At 42.4% G+C, this 26735-nt stretch overlaps 1 protein-coding gene across 1 annotated transcript in view; it reads left to right on the top strand.

Moving 5' to 3' along the window:
* The window catches only part of slc25a21 (solute carrier family 25 member 21), an 82102-nt gene extending 55417 nt beyond the window's left edge, over nt 1-26685 (top strand). Inside the window, exons 3-9 of the mRNA XM_008312640.3 lie at nt 1074-1122; nt 11156-11239; nt 18716-18782; nt 20367-20426; nt 24234-24341; nt 24442-24606; nt 26479-26685. Of these exons, the coding sequence (XP_008310862.1) occupies nt 1074-1122; nt 11156-11239; nt 18716-18782; nt 20367-20426; nt 24234-24341; nt 24442-24606; nt 26479-26685 (740 nt within the window). The remainder of the gene's footprint in view (nt 1-1073; nt 1123-11155; nt 11240-18715; nt 18783-20366; nt 20427-24233; nt 24342-24441; nt 24607-26478) is intronic.
* Nucleotides 26686-26735: the final 50 nt, after the last annotated feature.

Genomic DNA, 26735 nt, shown 5'->3' with positions numbered 1-26735 from the left:
CTGGATTATTGTCCTCCCCTCCCCCATGACAACACAGTCGCAACTGTTGCTTTAAAAATACTCTAAACTTAATGAAAGAATCTGTAATTCATACACACTGATATTCTAATTACAGTACAATACAATTAAAGAACAGCTCTGTGCCCCCTCGAGTGGACCCGCCCCCCACTTTGGAAATCACAGGTATATTCCAGCTACTGCAGGGAACAGGGTTTATTACATAAGGAGTCTGTATCTCATTGTACTGACCAGGTGGTGTCACCTCTTCTTCACAAATACTGTGGAAATTCAACTTTTCTTTAAAAAAAGGGTTCATGATTTTTATAAATATATGTACGTATATATATGTATATATGTATGTATATATATGTATATATGTATGTATGTATATGTGTGTATATATATATGTATATATGTATGTATGTATATATGTATGTATATATGTGTGTATATATGTGTGTATATATGTGTGTATATATGTGTGTATATATGTGTGTATATATGTATATATGTATGTATATGTATATATGTATGTATATATATGTGTATATATATGTATGTGTATATATGTATATATGTGTATATATGTATATATGTGTATATATGTATATATGTATGTATATGTATATATATGTATATATATATGTATGTATATATATGTGTATATATGTATATATGTGTATATATGTATATATGTATGTATATGTATATATATGTATGTATATATATGTATGTATATATGTGTGTATATATGTATGTATATATGTGTGTATATATGTATATATGTATGTATGTATATGTGTGTATATATATATGTATATATGTATGTATATATGTATGTATGTATATATGTATGTATGTATATGTGTGTATATATATATGTATATATGTATGTATGTATATGTGTGTATATATATATGTATATATGTATGTATATGTATATATATGTATGTATATATATATATATATAGATATATATATATATATATATAGTGTATATAGCAACAATGTTTTTTTAAAAACATCTTTGTGTTCTTGAAGTTACTCATCTTGGCTGTCTTGTCTCTTCCTAGGTCTGGTTGAGATCTGCCTGATGCACCCCCTCGATGTGGTAAAGACGAGGTAAGACACACGCTGCACCCACAGACACACAGCACAGTTTGTGCGGTGTATCCGTAGGTATGAGCTGGTGAGGAGGCCATTTTAGTCCACATCTGCTCCAAATCCTCTTGGTGGATATATGTGGGTCTGCAGAGTGAAGTTCAGCACATACCAGGTTGTTGTTTTTTTGTTTTTTCCCATAGCTCTGGCTCTCCTCCATTTTCCACACACCAGTGTGCCCATCAAAGCCAAAAGCCTGAGACGTTTTGTGGAAAATTAAATGCTTCATTTACCCATTCATTCCACGCACAATGTTAATGTTGGATGTTTTACGTTTTCAAATCATTTTTAACCTTATTACGCAATCCAAGAAAAAAGGCAGACCAGACATGCTCCTTTCATTGGCTCAGCCTGCACTTCCTGACACAGATCTGGATACATGTACGATGCCATACGTGCGTTTACTGCACCGCTCGCTCTTTTTTTTCTTTTTCCATGAACCAGCTCGTCCTTTTGCCAGTGCAGCAGCAGGGTTGAGTCGAGCAGTGATCAAGAGCCTCACACCACAGTGTCTCAGTCGGCCATAAACAGGTCGTGGGCTACTACTAAAGCTTTATAGTCCTTCACAGGCCCAGCCGAGACCTCTGACTCTGCTCCCAGCCCCTCTGCCCCATCCACTACTTGTCAGTAAATTGTACTGCTTCTTCTGTCATTTATGGCAGCAGTTCCTTGGTGAATAAATTGACCTGTGTGCCTCTTAAAAAAGTGAGATGGTGGCACTTTAAAGGCATTACCACCACCAGAGCAGAGGGAAGGACATTTGGGGATAAAAGCTGAGGGAGAGCAGGGTTGTATGTGGGGATATTTGATACTTTGGAGGCACAGGATGTGATTTATGGTCACGTGGAGAGGCGATGGGGTTTTATTACAGGTAAGTCTTCAGCCCTGTCTGTCCGTTGTCACACAGGGTCAGGGTGAAAAGTGCATCGAGGAGTGTTTTCTTTGTAATGGCCTCCCTTAAAAAAATGTGAGAAGTGTTATACATTAAGACAGGTTTATTAAACTGGTTTTTGTGTATTGCCACACGCTGCAGTTCGGGTTCGAACGATCAACGTAACAATGATTGAATATTGGTGTTCAATAATGGAGAGAGAATAAGGCCTTTTATGGGTAACACATCAGAGTCAAACCTGTACTGCAAAATAGTACTTTAATTAAAGCGAAAGGAGAAACAAGATGTCGATTTAATGGTCTCTGACCAACGAACACAACCATGGACAGGTGACGTTTTAACACTTTATCAACCTAAGCATATTTTACTTCACAGTCTTGGACCTTGAATCCACAGCTACTCTGTATGTAGCGGACACACCAACTCATATGGACACTAAGGGCAGCTAGCATCTTATAGCAGACGCCTTAGAGCAGGGGTGTCGAACTCATTTTCACCGGGGGCCACATCAGCAATACAGTTCTGTATAGATTAGGGCTCCCCAACACCCGGTCCGCAGACCAGTACCGGTCCATTGGTCATTTGGTACCACGCTGCAGTGGGACATAGTTAAAAAATGTGCTTAATTTTGACTAATTTACTTCATTCAAAGAAAGTCCAGTCATATCCATTTACTTTCTTTAATTAAAGAAAGTTGTAATAAAAAAACTTTTATTTCTCAGGTTTTACTTCATTCAAAGAAACTCTCGCGGGCCACACAAAATGGCTTGGCGGGCCGGATTTGGCCCCCGAGCCTTGAGTTTGACACGTATGCCTTAGAGTCATTCAGACACACTTCCACTGAGGCTCAGTCTCTCTCTCTCTCTCTCTCCCTCCCTCTTCCACCGGCATGGCTCTTATTAGGCAGCAGCTCCTGCTTTAATGTCCACTGGCTCAAGTGGAACAGCAAATGGAGTGAATCTTTTTTTTTCCACCAACACAGAATCAACCTCTCTCTCCCTCTCCTCTCTTACTCTGTTACCTTCTAAATGTGTTGATGCGTGACAGCTGATAGTTACTCACCCTTCTGATGAGGATTGTTCCGTCTCTGGTTTATGGTTGTAGTCCCTCCACTCATACCTGTGGTCAGTCCAAAAACTGTTTGGCAGGTTTTAGCTTTTTTACTACAGCAGTCTCCTCTGCACCAACTGATGAAGATGCCCGTAAATGTGTTCTTGTTATTTGGTGGGAGAATTTAAAAAAAAAACTCATCTCAGCAGCTCCGTTGTGTGTTGTCTGACCCGGTGTATCTGACCTGGTGACTCTGGACGTGGCTCCACCTACACCACCTCAAGGTGAGAGGCTTCTCATGTGATTCACAGTGTGTATTTTGGCCTTTGTTGTTTCACTTCTGCTCCCCATGGTGTGCTCACTGACCAGTTGTGCCATGACCCCTGTTACTCACCTTTGCTAACAAGTCCATCTATCTTACATCTGAGGGTCTCCTGCAGAGCCCACCTTCCAACACCCTGACTTACAACCTCTTTCATCGTTGTGAAGGAGCAGTAATGTGTAAAACTGGAGTCGTTTTTACAGACTGGATGAAGTTGCAGCCTCTGTGTCTTTGTAGGTGTTTGAATGAGTTTCTGAATTTGACAACAATATTTGTTTGAGCTGTGTATGAAATGTCCATTATTTGGCTAAACTGTCAGATCTGTGCCCAAACATGCAGTTTATCCACATGGTTTAGGTCCACTGCTAAAAACAATGACGTTTGGACCATCTTTTTGTATGAAGACATGCTGTTTGTTCCAAATGCATCACAACAAGTCTCCAGTGTGAATGTTAGTAAACATATTGTCAAAAGCATCGTTTTAAGGGTTATGAGATTTTTATTTGCTCACTCTTTCTTTTTTAACACAAACTATACAATTCTAATTCTAATCTTTGCACGCGTTGTTGAATTGTTCTTAATAACGACGTGTCCATAATGTAAATGTAGCGTACTTCACACAAAGTAAACAGTTAATTACTGCAGACTCCCACCCTGTAGACCCCCCCTCCACCCCCACTTTTACTCCATGTGTCAGGAATGTGGGGGTGACGATGGAGGGTGTGGTGCAGGGCGCGAGGGAAGTCGTCATTTTTGCAGAAAGACAGTGAGACCAGAGTTACAGCTTTTCATTAACCTGGAAACCACCTAGTTACATGGTTCATGGGCTGGTCTCAGCTCACTTGGAGGTAACAAAGGGTGTCAGGCGGCACTTTCTGCAGGGGGCAGCTCGCTCGGGGCTCCCCATCTGACTCTGATCAGGTTCTCCCTCTCATTAGAGGTTTGCGCTGAACCCACTTTTCCCTTCATGTTGAGATCCTGTTACATGGAGCTCCGCCCTTACACACATGCAAAAAACAAAGGTTTGGGCTTTTTTTGGATACAAAAAAAACAAAACAAAAAAAAAAACAAAGCCTCCTACTGCACAACTACTTCCGCCGAGGATCTCACCTTTCTTGGTGTATGTTGTCAGTGTGAGCTTCCTACGGCTTTTGCAGTTTTTGGCCGCAGTAAGAATATACACTACGAGACCCTGTTCTGTCAACAACCACGTTTACTGCGTTCTCTTTGTTTATTTGTCGTTCTTACTCTCCCTTTAAGAATTGTATCCTGGCCCGATGTTTTTTACTCTTTCCGATAACCAGTCATTAACCAGCTGTTTAATTGGACCCACTGAGCATTAACGGTTTTCCGTTCCGTTTTATGTGGTTTCACTTTTGTCAGCAACCATTTTATTTCGCTTGTAGTTTAATTTCACCCCCAGCTTTTGATAATACAAACCATATAACGACGTCATCAACATCATGTCGAATGCATTGTTTCAAATTCCACTATCATTTCAGAATTGCATTCTTTAGGGTGGTTGTGTAATGTTTCGTTCTAATTCCCCGTCGTACATGTGTTTCAGAAGATTTGTAAGGAATTAAGCAATTCTAAAAATTGAGTTGTATGACATGCCTGTCAGAGTCGCTGAAAAACCACAGAATCTTCCACTAGCCTTTTCAAGTCTTATTAGAAAAACCTGGGCTTGCCTCTGGCTTTCAACTGTATCCATGGCAACACTGCCTCCATTTGGTCACAGCACGCATGAAAGTTTGTCCCACTTAGGGGGCTGGAAATGGTTTTTTGAGAGCTTTGACTGATGACGTCCTGTCTTTGAGAGGATGGCCCACAGGCTTCAACCCTCACTCTGCCTCCATTTGCCCCCCAGCTGCTTGGTGAACCCCATTGCACTTATTGTGGAATCCCTGACACAACCCTGAAACAGCAGGCCACAAAGCAGTAGCAGCCTGAGAGCTGATCTTTCCTTGTAAAGGAGCAGGCAGGTCAGCGGTTGTCAGCCTGGTTCTTGATCCCCCGGCGCTGTAGGTCTGCAGGCCAAGACTTTACTCACAGAGTAAACTCCAACACATGCAGATCAGGAGGTTGGCCTGGATCACGGTGTGTGTGTGGCTACAGTACATGATTATGTTAAGAAGCCTGTTTGAAATCTCCTTCTGTAATGTTGTTCCATGGAATACTTCAAAAAGAGTTGAGTATAAAGGCTTTGTGTGTTTCCTCTTATCACCGTTACGGCACAGTCACAAACGTTACAGACGTGGAAATAAAAACCCTGACACGCCTGTGTCGTGTTTCTGCCAGTGTTCGCAAACTTCTCTGCTTTACTTCAGGGCCGTGACTTCCTAATAAAGTCGATGCTGTTTGGATGCTGCTCTCAGAGTTAAACTGTTACAACTACAGCCGCGTCATGTTAGAAGCTCCAAGCGTTTGTTGCCGCGCCACTCTTCCAGTCAATATACTTTATATATTGACTGATCACATTAGGCCCCGCCCTTTTACAGCGGTCACCGCAGCAGATTGATGTTGATGACACAACCAAGAAATTGACTGGTTTTATCAAATCCTGTATTTGAAATTAAGGCCTCTGACTGGAGTCAACGTGGAAAAAAAAAACAGTTGCCTGGAGCTGATGTAATAGTTCGAGAAACGTGTGTGTCTTTCCCAGAAGGTTGTGGGTTTAAGTCCAGACACTGTGAGTGTACATGCTCATGATCCTGGGAAAGATATACTAACCATAAGACAAAAAGACAAATGATGGCTCTATGTTGCCGTGAGTGGTCATCATATCAAATGTCCAAAATTACGTCAGGACTGTAAATTTGCTCTTTGGGACGAGGAGAATTTAGTATTTTGTAAACATTTGCTGAAATGTGAGCTACAACCTCCTGATTAACCGCAACATTTATTTAAGATCAGGAACCATGATAAATTAGAACTGGAGACATTTCCTTCAACATGTTTCTATTTTTCATCAAAAAAAAAAAACTCTGCTTCTTTACCCAGGACTGAACAAAATTCAGTTTTATCATTTATAGTATTCAATCTGAACTTGAATATCCTCATACTTTCCTCAGTACAAATCCTCTCAGTGCAACACCTATGTTCAGGTAGGTACCACAGAACTCTGTACCCCACGCAGCGCCACATGAAGTTTTGGTCATTTAATTTATGGCATGTGAAATTCAGAATCTAAAATATGGGACGTCATGGTGATCGCAGCGGTGTACGGTGCTTACCATGAAACGGCGACATTCATTTCTTTTCACCCTTTACTGACATCTAACAAAAGCAAAATGCCAGAAAAATAAACTTTAAAGGCACTGACCATTACTTTTAATGTAGCGACAGATGTTGCTGCAGTTACTCACAGATGTTGGTGACTTTAATAGCAGTCACCACTGGATTATAAAGTCTCGGCCATAGATAGAGGTGCACTTAAAGAGCAGATGTGCCCGTCTGTGTGTACAGGGTGTCGTATTTGAGCACCTGTAATCGTTATTAGTGAAGGGCTACACATTCCACTGCACTAATTACAGAGTCGAGGCATTGTATGCTTTGATTTCACTCGACCCTGACTGTGCTACAACCACAGTGCTGCCTCCACCCCCACCACTCCTACCTTTTCCGTCTCCCTCTCCAGCGTCACACGTGTACAGTTTGTCTGCACATCTTTCATCCAAACCCCATCATCCCATTACTCACATCTACCTTATTCAAACAGCGCTAAACCAACACTCACACGGCAGAGTGGGTCCAGTACCGGTTGTTGCCGGGTTGCTCTGGCAGATTCCTCTGTCACAACTTTCTGCTCATTAAAACCTTTGAGCGTGCGAGGCTGCCTAGCAAACTTCGGTGCAGTGCTTTGTTGCTGCAGTTGTGGTCACCTACACTAAAAGGGTTGAACAGACAGTTAAAGGCTCAGCGTGGTCCCTGCACTAAACTCTCTGTGGTGCTACAGCACGCTCTGAACAACAAACAAACAAACAAACTTCAACATATTTATCCCACATGTAAAATGCACTTCTTAGAAGTTGCAGTTCAGGCTACGTCCACACGACTTTATTTTTATAATTAAAATCTCAATGTTTTTTTATCCCGGTCCACACTGCTGCACCTATGAAGACACGTCTTGTGACTGTCATGCTTTTGTTTCCTGGTGAGAAACTTTCCTGAGATGATAAGATGGGATTTTAACAGATTAAAACCAAATTGATGTTGTTGTTTTTTTTACCCCTTTTGTTGATGTACATATATATATATATATGTGTGTGTGTGTGTTTCTTTAGATGAGTCCCAGAAATAACGGTTTAATGTATTAGTAATTCTCAGGTTTCCATTGGGAACGTGCAGTCTGTGGTGTGTTAGAGTCAGTGGTTGCCTGCTGTTACGGGAGTCTCAACAATCCTGCAGCGTTTCCTAACATCAAAGCACGTCTTCCTGTTGCCAGCCTGGACCACTCTGAGTGGATAATCCTGACCTGCCATCGTCTCCCATGTTGAAATAGTGGCTCCATCAAGTAGTTACTCTTTCAAAGTCCTCTATTCTTCAGGATTCTGTAGAGAAAAAAAAAGTTTTTTTAGCTGTTTTATAATTAAACTCAAGTCTAAATGAACATCATAATTTCAGTCAACAGAACTTGGCAGACGTTTACACACTCCACTTTAAACACCCAAGAAATCCTCTCTGCTCTGCAACCACTTTCTGGAAACATCGGTAAAGACGGCTCATGTTTTCCTTCTATGTATCTGCTCCAATTATGCATTAGTGGCTTTGTAAATGTGCTTCAGTCCACTCTAACTTCTACAGTGATCTATCAGTCACCCAGCAATATGTAGTGCTGCAAACATCTGAACACGTCTGGGCCTGGACCTGCCTGGTTAGTCCCCACACAGAGCTTCTCATCTCAGGTGACGTCTGGACATGAAATAGTCTGTTTTAAGTTCATCTGTTTTAAGATAATCAACACCTGGTCTCGCTCAGGACCAGGTTTGATAATCTGCTGTGTTCCTCTCTGTGTGTAGCATCGTCTTTTACCCGAGTTAATAATTGTAATTGTTAATTCAAACTTGAAACAAGCGTTGTGTAAGTGTTAATTCAAACTTGAAACAAGCGTTGGCTTATACTCAGTGTTTTGACCCCCAGTATTTCAAACATGTTAGACAACATTCATGTTACACCAACTGCACAGTTGTAGGTCAGTCGGCGGTTGTCAACAACACTAAGTGGTCAAAACAAGCAGTCAGTCGTTTTCTGGTTGCATTCCTTTACCCTGAAGCAGAGTTGGATGGAGAAAGTATCGCTTGGCTGCGTTTGCTGTATTGAAAAGTTTAGGTTGGAAACGTGCTCTTAACCTCATGTACCAATGCAATGGACTTTTACCACCTTTATTATGCCGCTCATTAAAATTAACTGTTGAGCTGTAAAATACGATTTTTCTTCCCCGTTTCTGTTGCCTTCTGGATTCCTACTCCTTTTTTCAATTTCTACTACCGCCTCAATTTTAGTTTTGTCTTTGTATCTTTAATGTTAAAATACGTAGATTTCCAAATAAGGAAGACGGGAGTAAATCAAGACTAACTGTAGCAATTTATTCAAACACACTCGCGTTACGAGCCAAACTAAATGCACCGAGGTTGGAAAGTTGTGCACATTTTTAATATGGCTATGTAACAAATAGCAAAGGAGAACCGAACGTTTTGGATAAAAATAATCCATCTCTGTAGGGTGTCACATTTATATGTCAAGCTGTCTGAACCTCTATAATTATGATTTTTATGAGTCCATATTAGACCCTACGTTTTAAACCGAGCAAGTCATTGCGAGGCCCTCACTCCACTGCCGACAATCATTTTCATTAAATTCAGCATATTTTTAAGAGCTCCTAAAAAGTTGACCTAGCCACTTCAAAAAGAAGACCATCCATCAATATGCCGTTTGATCAGTCTACCAGCCCTTCTTGCCTCTTCACATCAGCACTTTTAACACACATCATTATTGAACCTTACCTCAAGATCCCGTCTCCTGAGGTGACGACCTGCCTTGTTGGTCTGGGCCACAGTCCTGCTACACCATCAAACACTGAGCTCCTGTCTATTAAAATGCAAAGAATGATGATCAATCCATGTTCTCCACCATTCACCTTTGCCTGACTTCTGTGTGGAGGCCTAGAGTTTGGACTTTAATAGGCAGTTGGGGTCAGGTGGACAAGGTCTTCAGGATTATTTGAACCTAAATCTGCCCTCAACTTCACCTTGAAAACACAAAACCCAAGAACCCCAAGTGAATTACCTTGATCTGTATGGATGATGGCATAGGCTAAGTTTGTTTTTCTACAGCTAACTTGTGTATCTGCTTGTTAAATTTAAAATTATATATCAAGGGCTTCTATTGAACGTGGGCTAAAAGCAGTATTTGTAGCCTCCCAGACAGGGCCCTGTCGGTTCCCCTGGTGCCGACGTTGTTCTCGTCTTTCCCATTATCTCCTGCTTCCTTGGCCATGCTGTCTGGTCCCTGGCTTTTATGGAAGGGTAGATGAGGGCCATGAGGAAATGAGGTGACCCCAAGGTCAAATATGGAGTCGGGGGGTTTGGAACTGGAGCACAGTCTTGGCAACCTCACACTTTCAGGGCCAGGCCAGGTCCAGGTCAGGCATAGCAAAGGAGGCTAGTGGTGACCGAGGACCTGGTCTCTCCCCGTCCTTGACTTCAGTATCATATGGCTTTGATTACGCCTAAATTTAGTTTGTTTACAAGTCCAAGTAGTCTTAAATCTTCCAGGTCACCTCTGTTTCTGTGTCCCTTCATTCTGCCGTCCCTGTAGCCCAGCTTCTCTTCTCCTCTTTAATATGGTGTCAGACATCTATTTATTGTGCTGTTTTAACTGGTTCTCAGGAACGTGTTACAAGCTACTTGGGAATCCACCAAGAAGGGTTTGAGGACAGCCCTCTAGGATGTTAATCTGTTAGGAAAGGCTGCTCACCCCACTAAACTCACCTTCCACTGGAGCCCAGGGTCTCTTTATGGCCCCATCAGGCACCCGCTTTGACGACTTACTGCTTGACCTCCTGACCTGGCAGTTGAAGCCATATAAGAAGGGAATCTTTCTCTTGTCACATTACTTCCTTTGCTCTCACTTTTGTCTCCCTTTCACTTTCACATTTCCCTTCGTGGTGAAAGTATTCGTAAATTCTTGAAGTTGTACAGTTCGTGTCGTACGGTTCGTCTTTTCATGTTTTTTTTTATTGGTCACTTAAATGAAACTCACATCTATGACTGTGAAATCTAACCAGGTCATTTTGTGGGACTTTTTTGTTGGGTATTCGTGTAATTGTATCTCTTATTAGGGCACTAATGTGGGGACCTCTCACTAACAAGCACCATTTCTCATGGCGCCCTATGTAAAAGATTTACACACAGCTCATGAGTACAGTTTCATCGTGTTAAAATTAGATGTAACTCCAGCACTGTTGGTATTTTAGCAGCTGAATTCTGCTACAGAAGTCTCAGTCCTGGGGAGTTTGCTGCCTAATGACTTTGGTTGGCTTAAATAAATGTTTGGGTTGTCTGTTGTGCTTTAGGGGCTGTTAGCAGCAGCAGCTCATGTTAGCAGAGCTAATGGCAGGAGGGAAATTAAAAGATAAATGAACTTCTACATTGATACATTTTCGGTAGTTTCTGGCTTATGTAAAATGTTTTCTCATGAAAGATTTTAATACATTATTTTTACTGCAGATTCCAAATCCAGAGGGGAACAGGGGACCCCAACAGCTACAAGAGCCTTGGTGACTGCTTTCGAACCATCTTCCGTAACGAGGGGTAAGTAATCCATCAAACCTTTTGCCATCTAATATTTTAAAGCGTTAAGTAATCCATTAAACCTTTTGCCATCTAATATTTTAAAGGTCTGTCGTACACTATTGAATCAGATCAGACTCTGATGCACCTTGGGTAAATTACTGCTATTCATATGTGAATTCAACTATCTAAACTTTAATGCACAGTGTAGCAACAGACAAAGAATATTTAAAAATATATATATTGTATTTTCTGGACTATAAGTCGCTCCAGAGTATAAGTAACACCAGCCAGAAAAGTGCAGCTTACAGGAGCAGCAGATACTGGTACACAAGCCTGGAGTGCCCTATCACGGCTGTCAGTGTGAAAATAACAAACATGTGAAATCATATATATTTAAATATATAAGTCGCACCTAAGTATAAGTCGGAAACCCAGACGAAGGTTGAAAAAAAGTGTGACTTATAGTCCAGAAAATATGGTATGTCTCTTAATCTGTCCACACAGACTTTTCTGTAGTTCCATTGTTGTGGTAACAACAGATAGTTCAAAAATACACAAGGAATAATAGATTTAGATTCAGGTGCAAAGTGTCAATGGTCAAATGCATTGTTCTACAAAAAACTGAAATTGGGACAGACACTGAATGAAAGTCTATCTGTGTCAGTTAATGTTCCCTCAGTAGAGCAACAGACAGAAGGAATAATAGATTTAGATTCAGGTACAAAGTGTCAATGGTCAAATGCATTGTTGTGGAATAAGTAATTAAAGTTACAGACAGATAAATAAAATGAAAACCACATTCGTCCCAGCTCGGGCGTTAAACTTTCCTAACCAGTTATTGATCTTCTTCCCGTTTTCACGGTCTTGTGATGCAGATCTCGGTCGAGGCATGGGCACTTTCACAGGGAATCATTTCTTTTTTCCTGTGTGTTGCTAAAACTTTGGCGGTGCCATTTATCAGCCCGTTGGGTTTTAACACCTCAGAAACGACAGTGTCCACCAACACTTTGTAACTCCCACAATGGCAGGAGTACAGTAAATATAATTGACTGAAAACCACAAGTAAAGATGGTCGCCCTTCCACACTCCCTCCTGTGAGGCCTGCACAGTGACAGGTCTGTGAGACGGTGCAGGCCTAGGAGAAAGTGGTTGCCACTCGCTCTGTTTACGGCGAGTCGACAGCTTTACGGCGGATATAAAGTTGATCTGCCGCGAGGCGTGAGCAAGCACGGGGTGAGAGGCCAACCTGGGACTGTTGGAAATCCTCCGTTGGCAATAGTTCAACGGCCACGGGTACAGTACAACAGAAGCCGTGCCTCACACACACATACACACACTCGCGGTGTGAAACCGAACACCCGTGTGTCTGCATGCGGGTGTGTCCTTTGGGAATCCTTCTCAAACTTGACACAGTTGTAAGGTGGCCAAATTACACAGCATCAACTGTGACTGCTGTTGGACTGCGCTGCAGCAGCACAGCCGTGGCATTCATGTCCCCAGTGACAGAAGATCCACTTCATGTCAACCAATTATCACCAAGCGTATATTTTTCTTGGGGCTGTGATTATTTCCTAGTAGCATGTTCAGTCCTAGCTGCAGGCTAAACCACTTAGTTCTAATCTATACAAATAGTGCTGGGCTGCACTGTTGAAGAATTATTATTAAAAATATACAAGCCTGAGCTAAAACCAGGCCTCACTCCGTCAGAGACGTTGAGGGAGGAAACCTGAGCTCTTAGTTCCTCCTCACTGACTCAACCGAAGAAAGACGATGAAACGTCCACATGTGCGACCCTCCCTTTTTAAACTCAGAAACAATAAATAGTTATTGTTTCGGTTTTACTGTCTGAAAAGAGAAAAGACAATAATCTGTCAACGCTTCAATATAGAGTTAGAAAAATCTGGATAAAAAACATTCAATATAGAGTTATAAAAATCTGGATAAAAAAACAAACAAAAAAAAAACAAAAACAAAAAAAAACAGGAGTGAAAATCTTGTTGGTATTTGAATTGGGAAAAAAAATGTTAGTACTGAGTTAAGCAGCATTTCCCACGGCACATATATATCATGAGGAATAGACAATCAATAAATCATAGTTTTCAGCCCAATGGTGGAATTGGATCATTTACGGCACATTAGTGGGCCACGGCACAGAGGTTGGGAATCGCTGGAGAAAAGGGACACTGGACAGGAAGTGTAAAAAAGGGATGATTATGATTGTAACTAATGGAACAGGGTTGTCTCCAGTTGGGACCACCCATGTTAACCCTGCACAAATGTCTACGTATGTCACTATTGAAGACAAATGTAAAACACGTCCCACAGATTATACACATGTTTTCATGTTGACGGCCATCGTTTGCATCATCAGAAGACACAGCAAAAGGGATTTGACTTTTTTTTTGAAAATATCCATATAGGCCTGTTACAGTCTATCTGAAATGTTATATTTCCATAATTTAAGAATCGCTTCTAGGAACTGAGAGCAAGTTGCTTTCAATTTTTTCAGATTTAGAGAAAAAAAAATTAATGGAGCTAGGTCAAAACCGGAGGTAAAGCTGCAGAGTCTTACATCCACACAGACAGCTCTTAACATGTTTTATTTTTATAAAAATCAGACCCCTTTAACGTAACTCATCCGTCTGTGACCATTTGGATTTGCCTGCTTCTGAGGTTTGGCTGTTAGCAAACTAATCAGGACACGTAGAAGCTGAGAAAAGTTTCTCAGATGTTAGTCAGATTGGGTGTGTGCCTAAATTTGACCTTTTCATTCAAATTTACCAACATCATCATTTTCACTGCTGATGCTAAACATTTGTAAACTGCTCCACTTCTCTGCTCCCTCTCACCAATGGTCACACCAGCCAAAACTCACAAGTCATTAGCCCTGCACTCCTCCCATACATCAGTGAATTAGTCTTTGTTTGTGAGAAAACTTCTTTCTTTCCCATGTGGCTTTGCTTTTGCTCATCTCCTCACTGCCATCATAGTTTTTAAAATCTGAAATGCAACCAGACCTTTGCCTCCAGGCTGGGCAGCACCTTAGAGTGACGCAGCTCCCTCCATGTTTTATGTCCTTCAGGTGGTCTCCTTTACCCGTCTGTGAGGTTTGAACAGGCGTTAGGACGAATAAAATAAGAGCAGCTGACCATTTATGAATACATCGTTCAGTATTAAAGTGAGGTAAAAAAAAAAAAGACTTTGTGCTTAAGTCATGTGCACCGATCCTTCTTCAGTGTCCGTCCAAGTGACAAGGTTACAGTAGACAATGGGTAAGTGCAAATGTTTGCAGATGATGCATGCAGGGTTGTTTACATGTTGAGAATTTCCCTGGGGCTGCTCATATTTCTGATGACAAGGTGTAGAAGTCAGAGAGTCTGCTGATGACAATCACCTTTGTTTGGCCAGAGAGGCTCACTGTGTCTTTCTCTGAATGCCCTTCTCTTCCTGTCCTGTCCCTGAATGGATAAAGGTTTATGAAAATGACGGACAGATCGTAGCCACACATCAACACACCTCACCCTTCCCACGACCAGGAGGCCATTTGTTTAGTAAAGCCAAAAAGGGACTTGCTGTTTACCTTACATTGGGAATCAAATTAGCATTCAAATGCCTGCCACTCACTGGAAGCCATATTTGCTCTGTAACAAATTTCACTCCCCCTCCGTCACCTGGTGGTCCCAGGCCTGACCACACCCGGGAAATCCAGGGTTGAGATTTGCATGGACACATAGAGCACACAGGGAAGGGCCTTCCGCCTGATTGAAATGACAAAAGACCAGGGTAATTCATTTCTGGCACCGAACATCACCGGTGTCACCCGAGGTCTGGATAAAAAGGCGTCTGATTGTAAGAGTTTTCACTGATGACGAGTGTCGTGACGATGAGTTGTAGTCGGCGGCAGGTCTTGTGGAGCCTCTTCCTTCTCAGTGTTTACCCTCTGCCTCAGTCGTAACGTATGACGAAGGTGTTGTTGCCACAACAGACGGTCACAGATCACAGACCGTCAGTAAACCTTTGTATAAAATCTAAATGGCCTTCATTCAGTCTCACAGTGTTTACTACAGTGTTGGTTCTGTGTGTGACACAGAGGAAGTTTATTATGTAAAGGATTGAATGAGCTTTAAAGGAGTAATGACATTTGGTTTGTACCAACTGCAGTGTTTTTAATAGAATTTAGCTGAGCTATAAAAAAAGCTGCACTCCATTTATAAGTTCAATGGACGATTTGAAATACATAATATTAGACACATCAAATATAATACTAAATATTTGTATGTATATACAATATAATTTTAATGTGATAACATTTAATTTTTTTAAATTCGATTCAATTTTATTTATAGAGCACATTTCAGACACCAGGCAAACTCCATGTGCTTTACACTGGTTTAAACCATTAAAATGGCAAGAGAGCGGGAAACAAAGAAAAAAGAAAGAAGCGGTAACAGAGGTGAGCGCCCCCTACCCTTATTGACACTCACATCGGCTGAGGAACAACTGCCGAAAAAAAAACCCTTAATAGGGTTTAAAAAAAAAAAGGAAGAAACCTCAGGGTGACAGACAGAGGAGGGGATCCTCACCCAGGACGGGCAGGCGGGCAGTAGCAAAAAAATCTTTTTTTTTTTTTAGTACAGAAGAGGCAGGATTATGGAGGGGGTCCTGGATCCAGAAACAGCATCCATGGGGTCCAGGAGGGGAGGAAACACAGAGACTCCGAGGAGCAAATTAGCATTTTAACTTTAGTCTTCACACATTAAAACACATGGAAGAGCGCGCACCACGTATACATGCAGGACCAGCAATAACAAAACACAACTGTTTGTCATATGAAGTCATATTTATTTTATCAGGAATCATTGTGATGAGTTACCATCATGGACGCTCCACTTTAGGTCATCACATTAAGGATATGAATTCTTTGACAGGCCTGGTGTGTTAGGGCTGTAATGATATATTTGTGTTTGTGTTGGTGCCCAACTGTTGGGCACAGGTACGGGTCAGATGTACTGAACCACCCACAGCCCACATCAGGAGTGTGTTTTCTTACACACAAATCAGGATCTGAAAACAAAAGCTAACTGAAACTGTGATAGAGCAGGTCTAGGCTTACAAGCTCATGCTGGCATGTTTCTCTTCCCCCGTGTTACATTATTTATTTTGGGATTAATCTATAAAGGCATTGCAATGTCATCAACTCTCATTTCAGCAGAGTGGACTTTTTGTTCGTGGTTTTTTTATTGTTTGGCTTGTTGTCTAGACGTCAGTCAAGAGGAAGATGAAGCTAAACCTGTGAAATTGCAGGTGTCTATGCAAATGTGTCCGTGCGAAGACAGTCACCCACAGTTTGTTCATCACACTCAGCCAGTGAATGCTGCAGCTTTTGTTCCAGCTTCAAACTGACAGGGGATTAACTGGTAAAGACATGGGTGGCAGTTTTTTTATGATTTACCAAAACAGAATATTTGGCCGCATGTTCCATGGTGTCAAGTATTACTATTTGCAGTACGTATTAACAACAATAACAGTGACTGTGTTTGTCTTCTTCCTCTTGTCGGGGTCTGGGTCGTAACAGTGAAGGTGGCAATAAAACAAATGTAAAAAAGGTCAGACCCGACTTGTCAGAACCTGTTCATCGAAATTATTTTCTCAGCTGTTAGATAGAGCTAGCTGTCAGCAGCTACTGTTTGGGCAAAGCTCTGACTGACACTTGATGAGGAGACTTTTGAGAATCAGTTGTAGTTCGCTGCAGTTTCTGGCTGGAGTCCTGGCCGCTGTGGATCCTGAGCAGCTGACAACGGCCCGTCCATGTCAGCCGGCAGCAAAAATATTTACACTTGGACCCAATCAACTCAGATCATCTCTGTTGACTTGTAAGGAGTGTTGCCACAACAGATCAAGTGCTGCTTTTCACAGGATGCTGTCTGTCACGCTACATTGTCCACCGTCTCACCTTTATACAATCAGTGTGGACTGGAAACAGATCTGCAAAAATGTACACAAGTTCAACAAGAACAGTGGTTAAAAGAGAGTCATGGTGACTTTTTATGATAAAAGTCATTGTGGTGGCTTAGTGGGTAAGGAAGCGGACTTGGGTCTGGAAGGTGGCAGGTTCGAATCCACCAGCTGCTCTGAGCAAAACTGTTCACATTGGTGATGGGTTAAAAGCAGAGGTCACAGTTGGTTGTGTCACAATGACAAGGAGTTCACCTTCGTTCCTTTCAAGATAGTAGTTAGTGAAGTGGATTGTCTTGTCCATCACTGAAGTTTAATTTAAAATTAAATTCAAATAAATGTAAAAAATGAGATAAAAAAAAAAATGTCAATGTCAATTAGTCTTAAGAACTCTCTCTAATAATTAAAGACATGTTTGTCCTTTTCCATAGAAATGTAAACCTTTGAGCTAATTCTACCCCTGTCTTCACAGTGAGGGAACGACACACGTGTGCACTTCTCACTGTATACGAAACATGCTTCTTGCTGACTTGCAAAACAGAAAGCATACTATGTCCATACTGCTGTCAGTACTGTCTCACACGTTCTGTGTACATTGTACCACTTGCCCCTGGCTGTGGCCTGTTTTTGTGCGACCTCCTTTATTACATGTGCCGATGCCTGACTGAAAATATTTTCCGTCTGAAGACGACACACTTGGAGAAACTCACTAAAATGAGGTGTTCTCCATAAGAAAATAAATGTCACACTTTTGCTCCGTTCTCTGTCCATAACTCAGCCAGTCATTTTATTTATGCGGTCTGTTAGCTTCCTTTAAATCATAAAAGTGTGATTTAGGAAAGTCAAACTAACCGTTTGACTGACGTTAAACAACATGAGTATAAAACGCTGAAGTAAACTCTCAAGTCATTTCCTTCACAGATTCCAGCAGGGGATGTTTACCGAGGTCTGTGGTTGAAAATATTTCTTTCTAGTTACGCTGCCAGTGAGCGGCAGCAATATATTTTCAGGGCTTGGTAAACAAATACATTTTACTGACTGTATGTCCAGGGGTGTCAAAGATGAAACTGATGCTAGGACTCAGGGAGAATGGGTGAATGGACCAGGGTTGGAGGGTTAGAATTCTCACGTCTCAAGGAGGATTGAATGACAAAAATCTAAGGACTGAAATCCAGTTTCTTTAAAATGAAAAAAAGTCCTCTGAAGTACTGTTGGACCTCTGGTGCTGGTGCATTACAAATCTTGGAGCAACTCTATACTTGGGTTTTACGAATGTGTGGAACTCAAAACACACCATTTGGAAACGCCTAATTGACCAATCAGTGTCAGTTCTGTCCGCTTAGAAAGATTTCTGTTAAATATATTTCATACAGAATAAGAGTTTTACTCAGTCCAACTCTGACAACCTGGGCTAGACGTGAACATGGTCTCGGATCAGAAATGAGGTCAGACCGACGTTGGAGATGATCTGGAGGCTGAAGCCTGTCAACATTATCACATCCACATTTAATTTCCCTCCTACTTTTTTATACTCTGCAGCATCTTTGGCTTCTACAAGGGAATCCTACCTCCGATCGTGGCAGAAACACCAAAGAGAGCTGTCAAGGTGAGATCAAATGTTGGCTTTTTTTGTTTGTTTGTTTTCTTTGTTTTTTTTTTTTCAGACAACTCAACGGAGCTTGACGTTTATTGACACAACGCCCTGTGACCCGACTCTATAACTTAGTGAAAACAGTTGGACAGCAGTTGGTCTAACGTGGTGTGTACATGCTGATTAAACACTCGACGCCCTCTGCCAAACCTCCTTCTCGGACACTCCTATTTGTTTAGTCCAATTACCAAATATTGATCTACAAGCAGTAGGGCTTTCTCCTGAGCTCAATCGTATGTTGGCATTTCTCTGTTGAATTTTCTGCATGTACTGAAGGTGACGGGGGTTAAGTCAGGTTTGGGCTCAGAGGAGGCCCGGTGCCTGGTACGAAGCTGCTGCTAATGAGATGTTGGAGACAGAGACGTGTGAACTAATAAGTGTTCACACTGAGAAGGTTGTGTAATCACATAGGTGGTGAACAGAGCTGGATTATGGGGAGAAATGTCTGGAGCGAGGAATTAAAGCAAATTAAAAGCTCGGTTAAAAAACACCTCTGCTGGGTTTCTGGCCTTTGGCCTCTGCAGCGACTGTCTCCTGTTGAGAGTGCACGGCACATGAAGCTTAACTCTGAGATTGAAATGGTTTTAATTGTGTTTTTCTGAGCTGATGTCATGTGTGCTAGATTCCTCCTGGGTTTATTTAGGGTAACAGCATCCACTCGCGTGTCTTTGTGTCTTTAGTCCTGTGTTTTTCTACATTTTAAGCCTGGTTCCTGAACGGGGGTCGTGTGATGCTATTTTTACGCAACTTCATTTGAAAGAGAAGGATTAGAGACAGCTGGATTGGTTACACACCTGTTTAACGGCCTGCTTCCTGTGCCTTTACCTTTAAATGGTAATGAACCACTGCCTGCTCCGTCCAACTCGTCAACATTTGAGCAGTAAGAAAATGAATGGCCACCAGTTTGTTAGCAGATTTCATGGGAATCGGGCAGAAATATGATTTGATGTTTCTCTTTGGCGTGCGTGAGCAGACGACTGCTGCAGCAGAGCCGTTTATGTTTGAGCCAGAGTGAGAGCCACAAGAAGAAGGAAGACGAGAGACTAACCAAAGCCTCGCTCTCTGCCTCCTCCGTGTTCTTACAGACGGCCATCCACCTCTACTGCCCCTAGTGTTTACATAGTATAGCTCGTATTCATTAAGTGATGATTAGCAGCCGTGTTTAGCTTTTGGGTTTTACATGATAGCTGTCCGGCGGTCGTGTACTTGAGTAATACTGAACTTGGAGTAGTACCATGTGTGGAGCTACCTTATTATATTCATCCCCGTTGTGACTCCGTGAAGCAGGTGAAGTGGGATTGGCTCGTTTAGAGACACATCTCCAGATTTTGCCCAGTTTGTTGTAGAAGACACTCCAGAGACACAGATACAGGTGCCAAAGCGTTTACATACTGTACCCCATTAGAAACTAGCTACCTCAATGAAGACACAAGTTCTCCCTCGGTACAAGAGCGAATACTCAACAGCGCCTTTGTATGGACGCTGGTGGAACTGTGATCTCCTGACGCTCGTTGACTCCAGTCTCTCTTCTTCCCGCAGTTTTTCACGTTTGAGCAGTACAAGAAGTTGCTGAATTTGACGCCTTTGTCTCCTGGACTGGTGAGTCTCACACACAGATACACCTGAGTACACTTTTGTCTACACGCTCATGTAAAAATGTTCAAAATCAACATTTGTCCTGTGCTGCAGCAGGCAGAGGAGACAAGGATTAATGCCAAGAATAACTTTACCAGTCAAATGAAATCATGTAAATGTAACCTGTGCTGCCGGTGCTCATTAATCACGGCCACGTTTTGTTCAAATACTGTTAATGCAGCAGTACGTGTGGAGAATTTATTATTCATCTATTCAAATTATTCAGCTCGATTTAGCAGCGCGGATTTGTGTTGTCATAAATATAAATTTGACAGCTGAATTCCCCTCTCACGTTAGCACTGTTGTAATGAATTAATTTCAAGTGGGCCCTGATAGCAACAACAGTTCTGTCAGGTGTTAGGGAGGTGTTAGAGTTCATCATATACTGTAGTTAGTTATTCATGGTCCGTCGACCTGCTGTTTTACTAGAGTAGTTTCAAATATTTTCTATTCCTGTCTCAACGTGTTCATTTGTACGTCGTTGATCTTCAGTAAAGTTAGGGTCGTTTCATGTGTGATGTTTCAAACTCCGTCGATGACGACGTACATTTGGAGCTAAGCTGGTGCAGAAAAATGCATATTTTGGTTATTTAGGAAGTAGCCAGAAACTACAAGTATCAAATGTGATACGATTACACAGCAAAATATCCAGATTTTTTTTAGAATACTTTTCCAATTGATTTACCGTGGACTATTGCCTTGACGTTTAGCAATAGCATGGCTCCAATTTTAAGTCATTAACATTCAGCCCAGTATTTCTTGGCCAACATTGAGATGTTTTAGGTTAGGGTAGGTGAGGTTATTTTTGCTTCTTCCATACCAAAGTTACTGTATGCTCCATTAACCGACGAGCCTAACGCTTTGATTTGTCTTTTTAAAACTTGCAACGTCTTGGGGACAAATTTTGAACGGTTATCTTCCTCAACTTTAGAAGATTCAGTGAGTTAAAGTTTGGATGGTGTGGTGAAATGATTGGCAGTTTTGTTTTAGTGTATGGGGAAACGGAGCCCAGAGCCAGACGGACGCTGCGTGTTTGTGTTCCTCTGTGACGGCTGAGGCCACAGGCATTGTGTTTTTTGGGTTGTCCAGCACATTTATTTCAGAATGCCTCGGGGGATTTCAAATTTGGAACAACACTCTTTAACTTACACTTGCATTTTAAAACACAGAACTGGAGCCAATGAAGGTCAAGGTCACTGTGACCTCACAAACTTTCTTGCCTTTGTGCCGAAGTGTTATTTGGGAAACTCCTCTTTCATTTGGCCCATTGTCTTCACTTGGAGTCCAGGATGAACTCATGTGGTTTTCTGTCCAGAGGCCGAGGCCACGATCAGCCTCACAAAACATTTTACTGGCCTCCTAAATATTGAATTCCTTTAAGTCAACATCTGCGTGCTGCGATGCAGACTCTCACTGCATTGATGAGAGGAAATATAAAAGCCGCTGGATGATAAATTCATGTTTTATTAATCTTGTAGGATCATATTTAGTCATCGTGCATTTTATCAGCTTCTCTGCTTTGCCAATTCCTGCAGATGTTACTCTCACAGTATAGATCAACACATGTGCTCTGACTGACGACCTCTGTTAGGAAACCAATAAATCACAGTCAACAGAGATGACAGTTCAGGGAGAACAGAGAGATAGAAAGATAGTTTTTGTTTTAAGAACAATTTTTTTTTTTTAAATACTGAGACCGAACAGGCAGAAAAGATCTGCACATTCACAAAACAGAAACAGAAGAGAAACGTGGTGAGAAACCAGTCATTTTAACCCTGCACGGACCGAAGATTTCTGTTTGTCTCAGGTTAGCATCAGGTTAAAACCAATATTGATTTTTACTGTCAATACTGATAAATTCTGTGGTGACATCCAGTGAATTAGCCATGAAAAAAGTCCCGACTGATTTTTGTGATTTGAAAATCTGGCCACACAAAATGTATGATTTGAGAAATCAAATCAAAAGTCTTAACAAAGACCTTCATTTCTAGGGACTTACCTCATTGTGGTAATTTCCTTGTTACTTCATTGTTTACACACTGTGATAAAATGTTCCACTGAAGGAAACACGGAAAATTACAAAGAGAAGAGTTCAATTGTTTTCTTGGCAGTTGTTAATTCAGGAGGACTGGTCGAACCACAGGCCACAGATGAACACGTGCCTTCATCCTTGTCAACTGTTCCGGTTTCTGTTTTATTGAGTCAGAGTTTCACGCTCAACACTTTGTGTTGCAAAGTTGCTGAGGTGCGGTCACCACACATCGACTATTCAGGTTGGCGGACAGATGTCAGCAGTGATGGATGACATACCTGCAGCTTGGCTATAGAGCCGGTCTGTCCCGGCTCATGGCTTCAGCGTGTTTTGTCAGCCATTGGTCGAGAAATGTTTACCTGTCGCATCCATCATGCTCTCTCCTCTTCCGCCTCCGTCTCGCTGTCTCCCACCTCCTCCTTTAAGGAGCTCCGACTCCATTTCCCCTCGGAGGCCCGTGCGTATCAACTACTGTAATCACTTCTGATCATTAGAGCCAGTGAATTATCGGTTGGTCTCGGTGTTTCTCTCTCTCTCTCTCTCTCTCTCTCTCTCTCTCCTCATGGCACAGCTGAAAGCTTTCACTCTGATTAATGAGGACACACACCATAATAACACAAATAAGGAATTAAAATGTGGCTGACTGGCTGTGTAAACACTGCGAGGCCCGTCTGAGAGGATGGGACCTGGGGCTCTGACAGCAGGATAAAGAGGCAGGAAGACTAATGAGCTAGAGACACGTTCTTGACATGTTCCCATTACACTTCACTCTCAGCATGCGCGCACACACACACACACACACACACACACATGCACAAACTTTCATATGGACATACAGTGCATCCCAGACGTGCGGGCACGGTTGCCATATTCACTCATTTATGACTTGTCAGGAATGTGGGGGGGGGTTCCACTAATGTGATCATTAGATGTTAAATGTCAAAGCAGTGTAGTAGAGTTAGTGGTAATAACAGTAATAACATTCATATCATCAGTCTGTACACAATATGTTGTTAGAGCTGCAGCTATTGGTTATTTTTGTAGTCAGTTGATCTAGTCAAAAAAAAGGCAACACTGAAGAAGAGGACATGTCTGAAACTGTCATAAAGAATATACATGTAAATAAAAGTATACATATATGTACATGTAAATATGTGTATATATATATATTTATAACTGTATATATGTTGTTTTTGTGTGACACAACAGTGGATTCAGTGTTGAGCTGCAGGAAAACTTACTAAATGTATAATACAGGGAAACTGTAACCACTTTATTTCAACTTGAGTTATTTAAATGTCATTTCTTGTGTTTAATTTCTTCAGTGTGATCGTTTCCATCTTACTGTATATTTCCAGGTCCTGCTAAAACCAATGGTCATGTTGTTTCTGATCTTCTTTTTCTTTTTTCTTACTATGTTGCTGCTTTTCTCACATTCTTATATCTTTGTTCTCCCCTGGCGTCTGTCACCTGACATTTTTCTCAAATCATAACAAACACAGATGTCATGTGCGTCTAAAGACATTTGTCAACTGACACCAAAGACGAGGGGGGGTGTGTGACATAGATGTCACTTTCAGACTAAGGAGAGAGTTGAGTTTGAGAAATGAGACTTGGATAAAGATCGGTGTCGTCACGGCGTGGACACGGAGGCAGACGGTCTTTCTTTTAACCACTTGTTGTGTCTGTCTACTGTCTGTTTCCTGTTTTCTTAACTCGTGTCCATCTCCTCACACCAGGCACTGTCTGCAGCAGGACTTGGCGCAGGCTTGACCGAGGCGGTTGTTGTCAATCCATTCGAGGTGGTGAAAGTCAGCCTGCAGGCCAACAGAGATGCCTTCAAGGAGGTTGGTCGGAGTCAAATACTGTCTTTACGAGACACGTGATGTGTTGTGATGAGGTGTGTTTTCCTCCAACAAATGTGACTGTCCTCTGTCTGCAACACAGCAACCTTCCTCATTCGCTCAAGCCAGACGCATCATCAAGTCAGACGGTTTTGGGCTGAAGGGTCTGAACAAAGGGTTGACGTCGACACTTGGACGCCATGGTGTTTTCAACATGATCTACTTTGGCTTCTACTTCAACGTCAAGGATGCTATTCCCACCAACCCTGTAAATATCACCCTCAAAGTCACCCTCTGTCGTACTCTTAACTTTAATTTCTCTCTTTAGCTTTCTGTGTTTTAGTTTCAGTTTTAGCTGTGACCAATGAGAAGCTTGGACAGTAGATATGGTTCACTCCAGCATTTGCCATTTAACGCTGCCCCTGACAAATGAACAGTGTGTTCGAACCCTGGTCTGTCCAGTTGAAGGTGCTGCTTCACTGGAAGAACGCTGAGCCTCAACAGCAGCTCTGTGTTTCAGACATGGCCAGACGTCTCCTTTATTCTGGGTAACATTGACTACATTATATATTTCCCTAACACGGAGCTACATGATACCCACACGTCCAGCCACTTTGGCTGTGGGGAGCAGCAAGTGTTTGACAGTGTGATTAGTCAGCCCGACTGCCGGGGCGAGGAGGAAGTAAAAAATCAGAGTGGAGTTGGTGAGATCAGCTGCACTAATACCTCGTCCATTTGCCCCTCATAACATCCTCAACATCTCAGGTTACACATCCGGCAGGGCCTGATGGCCCCAACAAAAGTTAATTTTGTTTAATGGAAACGTTACCATACGCCAGTTCCACATGTACAAACTGGAGCATTAGATTAAGTCCAGTGAACTAATTGGAAGCAGACAACGGTGCTAGTTCTGAAGAGAAGGTTACAGTGGGAGTCCAGGCCCGGCTGTGTTTTCAGCATTCTTTCCAGTGACGCACAATGCAGAGAGAAGCCAGTGGTGGTCATCCTCTGTGAATGATAATTATGTGGCTGGATGACTCAAATAGCTCCGTCCTCAGATTGTGGCTGTCGCTGTTGGAGTGGATCCACGGCTACGGGCATCGATGGCAGGTTCCTGTTTGTGAGAGGCTAACGGCGGCCATTGTTGGGGCAGCAGAGGATAAATATTGTGGTCTCTGCCCCGGCTGATAGGCTGAGCTGATGGTGACATTTCTCCAGAGCAACCTGAGCAACGGGCTAACAGCTCAGCCCCCCCCCTGCCCCCCCCCCCAGTTACGTGTCCCTCATATTTGAATGGTGCAGATAGCCCACTGCCGTCCTCCACAGGTGAAAAGTGTCAGATGTTTGCTTAAGGCTCTTAGGAAGTGGGTTGATGGGTGTACTTAAGCTGTGGCCACCTTAGCCCCCCCTCAACCCCCCCCCTCCGCACATCCCACTTGAAAAAACCACCAGCTGGATTAGCTGTTGATTTACCTCTTCTCTCAGGGTGTCCGGCCGCTTGAGAAAGGCCTGGACCAGAGAGGCTGCTGTCATTTGTAAAAATATCCTGGCCAATTAGCTGTCAGAGCTCTCTGAGTCTGGGCTTCTTTGGTACAGTAATACCCCTGTGCCAAGTCACAGCCCAATTACCCAAATTGTCCCCATATGCCTCCCCGGTCCGCCTGCATGAATGCTGTTTATAAATCCTCTCTCTGGGCTCCCCGGAGAACATGTGCTTCTGCTCAGCCAATCAGAGCGCTGCACTACAGTCAGGAAGCACTAATCTGCCCCCCGCTACCATTAAATGATCAGGGCTTTCATGCCGGCTTTGCAATCATATGTACAAGTCAATGCTTTCCTCACTTTCTTTTTCAAGAAAAAAAAGGCGGAAAGAAAAAGTCAATTCACCCAAAGAAGAGGAGATTTATAAAAAAAAGAAGTTTATTGAAATGCAAATGAACCCATAGAAAACAAACGAAGTTTATTGAAATGCAAATGAACCCAAATCATGTGTCTACTCTATGTGTATACAAATACACATACAGTATACACATGTATACATACGTACATCATTCATTTACCTGTACTTGTACATGGGGCAGTTCCATTATTCTGCCCCAGCCTCCTCCGTGTCTTGATTTTTGCCCCTCCTCTGTGTCAGGACCCGACCCTGGAGTTCCTGAGGAAGTTCACCATTGGCCTGGTGTCTGGGACCATCTCCTCCTGTGTCAACATTCCCTTTGATGTGGCAAAGAGTCGAATCCAAGGTCCTCAGCCTGTGCCGGGAGAGATCAAGTACCGCACCTGCTTCCAGACCGTGGCACTGGTGTCCCGGGAAAAGGGGTATGAACCGGAGGGGGGGGGATAAGAGTGAGGGTGATGGAACCCTTCAGTTATCACTGGGCATCGTTGACAGTG

This window comes from Cynoglossus semilaevis, chromosome 1, assembly GCF_000523025.1.
Source record: "Cynoglossus semilaevis isolate Cse_v1.0 chromosome 1, Cse_v1.0, whole genome shotgun sequence".
Classification (NCBI taxonomy): Eukaryota; Metazoa; Chordata; class Actinopteri; order Pleuronectiformes; family Cynoglossidae; genus Cynoglossus; species Cynoglossus semilaevis.
Note: the sequence above shows the minus strand (reverse complement) of the source record. Positions and strands in the feature narration are given on the sequence as shown.